At 53.8% G+C, this 10,873-nt stretch overlaps 1 protein-coding gene across 1 annotated transcript; it reads right to left on the bottom strand.

Moving 5' to 3' along the window:
- Nucleotides 1-263: 263 nt before the first annotated feature.
- On the bottom strand, nucleotides 264-1,286 carry LOC141936120 (olfactory receptor 14A16-like). The gene has a single exon (XM_074852845.1). It carries the CDS (start codon nucleotides 1,284-1,286, stop codon nucleotides 264-266), a length of 1,023 nt encoding a protein of 340 aa, XP_074708946.1.
- Nucleotides 1,287-10,873: the final 9,587 nt, after the last annotated feature.

The raw sequence follows: 10,873 nt of genomic DNA, 5'->3' as shown, positions 1-10,873 counted from the left end.
GACCTCAGCTTTGCAAGAAGAGCCCAATCTCCAGACATTGAGGAAATCCCCTTTTATTTCAGAGATGCCACATGGGAGGCCAGATGTACCATCGTGCCAGACACATGAGAAGAGACCCCCTGGGTCAGACAGGCTGGTTCATGCTTCTGTTGAAGTGAAGTGGGTGCAGACATGGACAAACAATGTTATCAGATATAAAATGGCCAAAGCACAAGAGGTTCCCGTGATGAACGTGAAATCACTTCTGAAGAGACATGGGCAGGTTAATGGTGCTGAGAAAGAGCTGATTGAATCAGCTTCTTCAAAGTCTCTTTAAGCTCCTGGTTCCGCATGCTGTAGATGAGGGGGTTCATTGCCGGAGGCACCACCGAGTACAGAAATGACACCACCATGTCCAGGGATGGGGAGGAGAAGGAGGGGGGCTTCAGGTAAGCAACCATGCCAGTGCTGATAAAGAGGGAGACCACGGCCAGGTGAGGGAGGCACGTGGAAAAGGCTTTTTGCCGTCCCTGCTCAGAGGGGATCCTCAGCACGGCCCTCAAGATCTGCACATAGGACACCACAATGAAAACAAAACATCCAAAAACTAAACAGGCACCAAACATGATAAACCCAACTTCCCTGAGGTAGGAGTGTGAGCAGGAGAGCTTGAGGATGTGTGGGATTTCACAGAAGAACTGATCCACAGCATTGCCCTTGCAGAGAGGTAGTGAAAATGTGTTAACCGTGTGCAGCACAGCAGTGAGAAACCCACTGCCCCAGGCAGCTGCTGCCATGTGGACACAAGCTCTGCTGCCCAGGAGGGTCCCGTAGTGCAGGGGTTTGCAGATGGCAACGTAGCGGTCGTAGGACATGATGGTGAGGAGGGAAAGTTCTGCTGAGATAAAAAAGAGAAAGAAAAGGACTTGGCCAGCACATCCCAAGTAGGAGATGTCCCTGTTGTCCCAGAGGGAATTGGCCATGTCTTTGGGGAGAGTGGTGGAGATGGAGCCCAGGTCGAGGAGGGAGAGGTTGAGGAGGAAGAAGTACATGGGGGTGTGCAGGTGGTGGTCACAGGCGATGGTGGTGATGATGAGGCCGTTGCCCAGGAGAGCAGCCAGGTAGATGCCCAGGAAGAGCCAGAAGTGCAAGAGCTGCAGCTCCCGTGTGTCTGCGAATGCCAGGAGGAGGAACTCAGTGATGGAGCTGCTGTTGGACATTTGCTGCCACTGCAAATTAGGGACTGTCCAAGGAGGAAAAGTTAGTGAATGGTTGGGATTGACTTGTTTGGGCAAAACTTGCTTCATTTCTCACAGTACCCCCACCCCTCCCAGCCTCTGTCCTTCCAGAAAGACCTTCCTGCAGCTCCATCCCGGGATTCTGCTGGGGGCTCTGCAGGAGTCAGTCCTGCGGTGCCCCAACAGGCAGAGAGGAACCCGCAGTCATCGCTGCTTAACTCCACTCCGGAAATCCAAGAGATTTCAGCCTTGTCCCTCCCAGGGCCCCCGGCTGCAGAGCAGAGCTGTGGGGCTTTGCTCTTCTGGCTTTGGCTCCTGTTGCCCTGTCCTACCTGAGGAGTGCGTTCTGAAGGCAGACAGCCTGGACATTGCTGCTGCGCTACAAGTGCTCCATGGAGAGTGCGGGGGTGCAAACGGGCAGAGCCTTAGTGCAGAGTGAGGAGAGCCAGGCTGTCCATCAGACTTGCTCTCAGCTGCCCTGGGCTTGCACCTCTGGAATCTGCAGGAGGCTCACACCCAGCTGTTCCCTTGACAGGAAATTGGATGCTGCTGAGAGCAGAGGAATCCAGTGGAAAACTCCCCTCCCCATTAAACATCTCTGAGATTTTTGACTCCTTGAGGTTGGGGTGTTTGGCAAAAACAGCCGGGTTTATCCCCATCCCATGGTCAGCATTGCCCAGAGACCCAGAGGCTCGAAGGGGTCTTGGGTGCCTTGCTGCCATGGACACATCTGCATGGCAGGACCTGCAGGGCCAGTTGCTGAGCTGCAGCTGAAAGCCCCATCCCCAGAGAGCCTGAAAACAGGAGCAGCAGCAGCAGGGGCAGGTGGAGAACCAAGGAGCAATGCCCCAATGCTTCTGCCAAGGGAGGCCAGGCCAGGGAGGGACAGATGGGCACTGGGGAGAGTCTCCTCTGCTGCAGCTCTGGCTGCACATGAGGCAGCTCCTGTCCTGGAGCCTGGGGCAGTGAGGGCGGAGGCTCTGCTGGGTGGGGGAGGAGACCAGGGGTGCTTGTTAGGTAAACAGAACTTTCACTGAAGGGCTAATAGGGAGGTGCCCAAATACACCCCCTCCCCCCGCCACCCAACCATTCCTGTCAGCCTGTTTCACTCCCTGCCAATGCCTCTGGTGCCTGGAGCTGTCCCTGCCTGGAGCTGTTTCTCTTTCCCCTTATCTCCTCCCAGTCAGTGCTCACAGCCCCCATCCCACCTGCTGTGTGCTCAGCTCTGCCCTGCAGACCCCTCCTGGCAGCAGGGCCCTGCCCAGGGACATCTCTGTTTCTGCAAGTCTAAGGAGCAGGTCAGGAAAACACTGACGAGATGACTGAGCTTTCTGTAGGCCAATAAATGCTTGAAGGAACTTTCACAAGTTCCTGAAATACCTACTGCTCTGTCAGGGTAATGCTGTAGGAGTGTCCTTGTGTTCTCCAAACCTGACAGCTGCATTACGATACCCCACAACCCCAGCAGGAAACTGAATGCACAGACTTCAGAAAGCACCTTTCCTTCCAGGTAGCCCCTGCCTTCATGTGCTTCTTGAAATGCTGCCTCTGCCAATGTGCTGGGGGTGATGTGAAGCTGTGAGCAGCCCTGACCCACGCAGCACCCTCTCCACAGCAGAAGGACCCTGCCCTGCCGGGGGTCTCTCCTTCCCCCCACAGCTTCTCCCCACAGCGCCGTGGGCAGCTCCCCGGGCAGGCTGAGTGCTGACCCTGGCAGGCGCCTGGCAGAGTCCCTGCCCCAGCACACAGCCCCTGGGCTGCAGGGACCCTGCTCTGAAGGACAGCTCTGGGCACCCCTGGCTGCACCCACACCTGCACACCCCTGCAGCCGTCCCCGGGAGAAGGCAGCCGCCATGGCCTGTCCCTCTGACAGTGCAGCAGGGAAGCCCTGCTCTGGAGCACGGCCTCCTCCTCCAGACACCAGGGACATTCCTGGGGCTGTGCCGGCTTCACCACATCCCTCCACCACCTGCAGCTGCATTGCCCTGCACCCACAGACTTACTGTGTCAAGGGCTGTGAAGATTTCTCCTCCAGTGAGCTCTCAGCATCCTGCCACTGCTGTCTGCCTTTCCCCTTTCTGTGCCCGGCTCCTCTGCCCTCGGTGCCTGCAGGCAGTGCCCTCAGCCCTGCTGCGCTTTGCAGAGGAGCTGCTCCTGGGCAGAGCTGTCTCTCTGCAGCGCTGACCACTTGCCCTGAGCTCCCTCTGTCCCAGAAGCCAGACCCAGCTCCGCAGCAGATGACCAGCCCAAGGCTTTTTAATGACTCCTCTGGTGGGTTTGGTGCTGAGTCCATGAACCTCAGACAGTGATAGGATGATGAAGGTGCCTGTCAAGAAGTCAATCTCATATGCAGACTACAAAGTCACTTGACATTTTAGTGGGTCCCTGTGAGGACCATTACTGAGAAAGCCTCTCCAGGGCCTTGTTAGATCAGAAAACTGCAGGCAGAGATGACAGGGATACAAAGGTCATGGAACAAATTCTGAGTGAAACTGGGTGTGTTACATTAAGCAAAAGGGCCAAGGCCTGACCCCCAGACCCTGGGAAGGGAGATCCTGTCCCTCACACATTGCTCAGGGCTCTTCCTGGGGCAGTGTGATGTGGGGATGGGCTATGCCAAGGGCAGGACTATGATCCAACACCTCCCAGGCTCTTGGGTGGGGAAGGGGAGGCCATGAGACCCAGTGCTGGAAGGGGAAGGTGCTTCCTCATCGGCATCAGTGGCAGAGACAACAGCCAGAGCCAAGGGCAGAAATAGCTCATCTCTGCTGGGGGATTTTCAGACTTTCCTCATCCCTCTATCATCTCCACCACAGGCTGTCTCACTGTGTCCCACACCTCCACCTCTTTCTCTGCAGGCTGGAGACATCCACCCGGCTACCACACCTTGCTCTCACCTGCGCATCTTCCTTCCTTTACTGAGATCTCTCCATCCTCCCTGGTTGCTCCTTGAAACACAAAGCCTGGGGCTGCTCCAGTCTCCCTCCCTCTGGGTGACTTCTTACACACAGCACTGCCCTTCGAGTGACATTTCTCTGTGTCCAGTCTGGGCCTCCCCAGCTGCTCTTAGTGGTATTAGTTCTTTCTCATGGTGTATCTTTCAACAAAGAAAAGCTCCATCATCTCTGAAATCCCCCCTCAGTCACTCTCAGGCTACTCCTCTAGCGCCTGGAGCCTCCACACCGTTGGGCCAAAGAACACCAGGACCCTTAACCACCCCACACTGGTCATGGGCACTAGGTCTTCAACCCCACCTTGGCAGACCTTCACTCAACACTCTCCAGGTCCTCCCTACTTCTCCAAAATGGGGAACCGCGTCCTCGGACACACCCATGTGTGTAGGGCCACACCAGTGCTGAGTGGAGGGAGATGGTAACTCAGGTTGTCGGGGTGGCCCATGGTTCTCCAAATGCAGACCCGTAGGCAGCTGCCCTTGTTCATTGTGTCCATCCTCTCCTGGCTCGTAGGGCATCCCTCGTAGTGACCAGGCCCTTCTCCTCAGAGCTGCTGCTCAGTCGGTCACGTCCCAAACTGTCCTGATGTATGAGGCTGTTCGCCCCCTGCTCCCAATGATGTAGGATTAGCCACTTTTCCTTGTAAAACTTCAAGTTTGAGAAACCCCAGATTTTGTCAAGGTTCCGATGGACTGTAGAAAAGTTTGTTCAGCTTTTAATATTTGTGTGCAGCTGGCTTATCTTGACTGGGGTGTCTCTCACTAGAGAAGAATATGAGGAGTTGCAGGGCACTACAAATCCCCTCTGCTGGAGAAACTGTGGGGTCCTGGGGGTCTGGTACTGATAAGGCCATGGGGATGGACCCTGAGGGGAAGATTCCCTTTATGGGAGAGAGCAGCAGGAATGTGTGGAGCTCTGCCTGGAGATGGAGGATGAGTCAGCTGAGCTGCAGGGTCATGGACAACACCGTGGCGGGTGGATGTCTGCTATGGACCCCCAGATGAGGAAGAGGAAGTAGATGAAGACTTCTGCATTCAACTGGAAGAAGCCCTGCACCTCATGGCACTCCTAAACTCTCCCAATATTTGCTGAAGGGGCAACAGAGCACAGTGAAAGCCATCCAGGATGGTTTGGGAGTTAATTGACAACATCATCCTGACAGGGGTGACTGAGGAGCCAGTGAGAGGAGGTGTCCTGCAGGCAATCATACTTAGAAACAAGGAAGAGTTGGTCGGGGATGTAACATTCAGGTGTGAGAAAGTAGAGTTGAGGCTCCTGAGAGAACAGAAGAAGGCAAAGAGCAGGACTTCAGTGAGCAGGCTTTGGCCTGCTGAGGAACCTGCTTGGCAGAATCCCACGGGATATGACACTGAAGAGAAGAGGGGAGAGGTGTTTGATGGTCAAGGATCTCCTCTTCAAGCTCCAGAATAGCACCACCAGATATGCAGGAATTGAAGCAACACTGGAGAAGGCGCATATGGATGAGAAAGGAGCTCCTGACAAAAATAGAAGGAGAAGTGACCAGTCCTTCACTGGGGGGAAAATAACCTCTATCGATCCCCAGGTGTAAGAAATCAGGAAGGAAGGCAAGAGACCAGCATGGCTAAGTGGAGACCTGCTGGTCAAAGTAAAGGGCAAGAATGAAATGCACAGGCAGTAGCAGCAGGGACAGGTACCCTGGGACAAGTAGAGGAACACTGCCAAATTGTGTAGGGGTGAGGTCAGGAAGGCCAAGGTGCAGCTGGAGCTGAACTTGGCAAAGGATGTAAAGAATAAGAAAAAGGGCTTCTACAGGTACATCAGCCTGTTAAGGAAGGTCAAAAAACTTGTATCAACTCAATGAACAAGTCTGGAAAACTAGAAATAACAGACAGGGAGAAGACTGATGTACTTAGCAAGACCTTTTCCTCATTCTTCACTGCAGCTTCCCTTCCAAAACCTCTCGAGTGGATGGACCACAAGACAGGGACTGGGGGAGCAAAGTCCCTCCCACTGTAAGAGAAGGTCAGATTCAGGACCACCTGGGGAACATACATAAGTCTGTGGGACCTGACAAGATGCATCCCAGAGTCCTGAGGGAATTGGCTGATACAGTTACCAAGCCACTCTCCAGGATATTTGAAGTCCTGGCATTCAGGGAAAATCCCCGGTGCCTGAAAAAAGGGAACCATTGCACTCCTTTTTGAAAAGAGTATAAAGAAGGACCCTGGGAAGTAGCGACCTGTCAGCCTCACCTCTGTTCCTCGGAAGATCATGGAAATGATCCTCCTAGAAGCTGTGCTGAGGCACTTGGAGGACAGGGAAGTGATTTGAGAAAGCATGGCTTCACCTTGGCTGACCTACCTTGTGGCCTTCTAAGATAGAGTGACAACATCAGTGGGCAAGGGAAGAGCTATGGATGTCGTCTAGCTGAGCTTCTGTAAAACCTGTGACACAGTTCCCCACAACATGTCCAGCTGTCACGGGTGCTCTGTCCACCCCCCATCACCACCCCGAGGTGCCTTGGCCCTTCCATGTACAGCTGCCCCATTGAAGAAGCTGGACTGATGCCGAGGAAGGTGGTTCGATCCATGTCAGATGCAGGGGTGACTCTGCTACCAGGGCTGGTGTCTCTGCCAAGCCTGGCTTTGCCCTGGGGGTTCTAGGCGTGGGTGCTGGGGGTGCGCGAGGAGGAGTCCTGGGAGGGATAAATCTTCCCTTCACCTTTTCCAGTTTCACCCAGCGCTCGCCACACTGCAGAGGAAGATGAAGGTCGCAGTGCTCACCATGGCCCTGCTTTTCCCCGTCCTGCTGTGCACCCTAGAAGATGCTCAATGAGTCCCCAGTGCCACGGGGAGGTGCTCAAGGCTGGGGATGGGTCTTGGCAGCAGGAAATCAGCTCTCCTGCAGAACGAAATCACAGTGGGGAGCATGAAACCCTTGCCTTGGCCTCTCCCTTTCCCAAGCCAGGGGCTCCTGCAGGCTCCCCTGCACCTCCAGCCCCCACAATGCAGCTTTCTCCCCTCCACAATTCCATCTGTTCCCCCCCTTCCCCCACAATTAACGTTCTTGTGCCCAGAGCCTCAGTTCCTGTTGGAATGGTTGGACCTGTCTGTTCCCTGGGAGTGCCCACACAGATTTCTTGTCCTGATGACACCACCTCCATCCCTTTTGTGCAACCCCATCCCATTGTTTTGCTCCCTTCAGACATCTCATCCCTGGGATCTCTTTCATGTCCTATCTAGGGTCCCCAGATCCCCTCCCTTTGATCCCTCCCAATGCCTTTCTTTCTGTCTTTACACTCAGTCTCTTGCGTTTCATCCTGTCCACTGCAGCAGTGTCCCCAGATACCCTTCCTTGAAACCCCACTCCCAAACACTCTCCCAATCCTGTCGTTTTTGTCCTCTGCAGTCCTTTTCCTTCTGACCCCACCAGCCACTGTGCTTGAAGTCACCATGTCCCCTCCACTTGAATTCCTTTAATCCTCACTTGCATTCGACACAATCTTGTCCCAGTCCAGTACCCTGGTGTCCACTAATTCACCCCAGTTCCCTGTCTTTGGGTCTCCCCCCACCTCAACCCCATCTCTGAATCTCATCAATTCCTCACTCTCTCCTTGTCTCCATCCCCACCCCTGGTCCTTGCATGGACAGGTATGCCAGGTGACACTTGGAGGAATGGGGCCAGGCAGAGCAGAAGGGATTTTCCTGCTCAGACCAGGGGGAAGCCATGGGCCTGTGGGGACTGGGGACACCTGTGTCTCACCCCAGCCCCACCAAGATCCAGTCCAGACTACCCCTTTGCTCTTCTTCCCTAGGCATCCTTCGAAGCAAGTGCAGGTTTTGGCATGTTGGTAAGAAGTGAGGTGGACTTGGAGGGCATCCAGTCTGGGGAACTGGAAGGCACACTGGTCCTCCCATCCCTTGCTGGTACTGAGGACATCCCAGCAACCATTGATGTCTCGTGGTCTGTCTACAGGGGGGATTGAAAAGGCAGGCACCACAAGTTCTGCTGGACTCAGACCCTCTTCCCATGTCCATGACACTCCAGGGCATCCCAGTGTGCCCCAGTAAAAGCCTGGGTTTTACCACTTAACCCTCTGAAGCCCTTGTTCCCACACTCTAACCCCTTCACGCTGAACCCCTTTCCTAATCCTGACTTAGTCTGTTTGGCTCTTGGGGGCAGCACAGGGACTGCAGGATTCTAGAGAAGCCATGAAGCTTTGGAAGAGGAACCTGAGGTGACCTGTATCCAATCACCTCACGGGCCACGAAGAGGAGTTGTTGTGGAATGCTGTGATGAGGTCAGCTGTGCCTCAGGATCTCGTGGGCCAGCAGAAGGTGCATGGCTGTGAAGGCAGCTGTGAGGTCACATCTGCCAGAATCCCTGACAGGCCAGCAGCAGACTTGGATGTTGTTTTGCACAAGGACATGGTTTTGATCCTGGTGCAGTGAGCCGTGCAGATCCCACCTGTTGAATCATTTCATTTTGCTCCTGGGAGCTCTTTCAGTGTTACAAGTTACAGTATTACTCTTACAAGTGTTTTCTTACTTCTCCTGCCCCAAAAAGAGGATGTTCACATGGGCACTTGTTGCTGTACTTGTATAAAGGTCAGGACATGCAGATGGCCTGATCGCCAGTGGCAGGTGGGAGCTTCCTGCACTCTTCTCTTTTACAATCAAATTTAACTTACGACCAGGGGATATACTCAGCCCAACAGGACCTGAAGCCCAAGTTGTACATGGAGCACAGCCCAGGCCTGGGTCTACTCAGGTTTACTGTTATGAGGATCACTGACTCTTCAGGGCACAGTCTTCTGGGTCAGGATCAATGAACCTCCTGATGAAGGACAGCAGGAGGATGAAGTCTCCTCTAAACAGCTGGAGGAAGGGACACAATTTTAGGCCCTGGTAATCAGTGCAGACTTGGAAGACCATGGACCTCTGTTAGAAAACCTTGGTTGAAAGGAAGGTGGAAAGTGATCGCTGACTCAACATGGGGGAATGCTCTCCTCTATGTGCACATTAACAGCTGGCCCTGGAGCCAGTTTCATTGCTGGGGGACCCTGAAAATCTCTGGGGTTCAGTCAGTAGAAACCTCATGAAGCTTTACAAGGCCAAGTGGCCAGTCCTGCATTTGGGGACAGAATAACCCCATAGATAGGGGCATGCAGGGACCTGACTGGCAGAGGAGTGACCCCGAGGAGAAGGGCCTGGGCATCACTAGGGATGCCATACAAGGCAGAGGTGCATGTCACCGTGAGTAAGGCCAGCTGCCTGTGGGGCTGCGTTAGGGGGCATGTGGCCAACTCAGACAAGGGAGTGATCATCAGCACTGTGGTGGCCACATCCTGACTAGTGTGTCTGGGTGTGGGGCTCCCTGTTCTGAAGGAATGAGGAGGAACTGGAGAGGCTCCAGAGCAGATCTGCCAGGACGGGGTTTGGGGACTTTGTGGAGAGGCTGAGAAACCTGGGCTTCTTTAGCCTGGTGAGGTGGAGCCTCAGGGCACTGTACAAATAGCCTGAAACTGCTTGAAGGGGGGTTTCAGAGATGACGCAGCATTTCTTGGTGGTTGGAAAAGAAGGAAATCTCAACAAAGTGTATCTTGGAAGTCTCAGATGGCATTTGAAGAAGAAGCTATCTCACTCAAATGGTAGCATTGTGGTGCAAGAGATCACCCCGAGGGAGTCAGGATCAGCCCATGGCTTTGTCTTTCAAGGAACAGGCGGTGAGGGTGGAGAGACATCAGTGAAGGTGTGGAAATGCTGAGGTAGGAGCTAGGTGGGAGAGCAAGATGGGTGTCTGCAGCCTGGAGGGAAAGAGGTGCAGGCATGGGACAGTGTAGCACAGCCTGCAGTCGAGATGGCCAAGGGCTCTGGCAAGGCTAAAAGTCCCAACAGGACCAAGTTCTTTCTCCCCTTGGCTATGGCAGTTGCCTCTGCCACTGAGGCCTGACAGGAAAAACGTTATTTTGAGGCTCTGGACTTCATTTACTCTTCACCATTGCTTGGGGAAGCCAGGAGGTGTTGTGCAGTTTTCCTACACTTGGCATTGCTCACCCTCACACCCCACTGCCCCCAGGAAGAGCCCTGAGCCACACATGAGGGGCAGCATCTCCTTCCCAGGGCCTGAGGGTCAGGGCTTGGCCTTTCTGCTTCATAAAACAAACCAAGGGGTTTCTCAGCATTACAGCCACCTGCAGGGTGCCTTTGCCTACCTGCAATCACAGCCTCCAATTATCTGCTCTAACGAGTCCCTGGAGAGGCTTTGTCAGTAGTGGCCCTCAGTGGGGCCAATCAGTGCTTCAAGGTACTTTGAGCTTTGCTGCTGACTTTGACTTCTTGAGTACTTTGCTCAGTCTCCTCTCAGTATCTGAGGTTCATGGACTCAGGGCCAAATACACCATGGGGCTCATTAAAATAAAGAAAACCCTAACGAGCTATTTCTCTTCCTTTAGTTTTCTTCAAGTCTTCAGGACTTGTACAGCTCATTGGAGTCTTTTCACAGTGTAGTTAAGCAGGAAGATTTCAAAGAGAATCTAATAAAAATTATTTTTTAGTTTAACGGTTATTTTTATTTACCTTTCAGATTAGAGAAGAGGTGATAGAAGCCTTCTGCAATTGGTATTGATGCAGAGGGTCTCCTCAGGAGCTCTGCACAGGTAGCAGAAGCAGCCCCTTGAGGTCTGGCACTGTCTGGACAACCTTGCTCCTCACCTCCCCA

Source organism: Strix uralensis, chromosome 31, assembly GCF_047716275.1.
Source record: "Strix uralensis isolate ZFMK-TIS-50842 chromosome 31, bStrUra1, whole genome shotgun sequence".
NCBI lineage: Eukaryota > Metazoa > Chordata > Aves > Strigiformes > Strigidae > Strix > Strix uralensis.
This window is presented reverse-complemented; position numbering and strand designations above follow the sequence as displayed.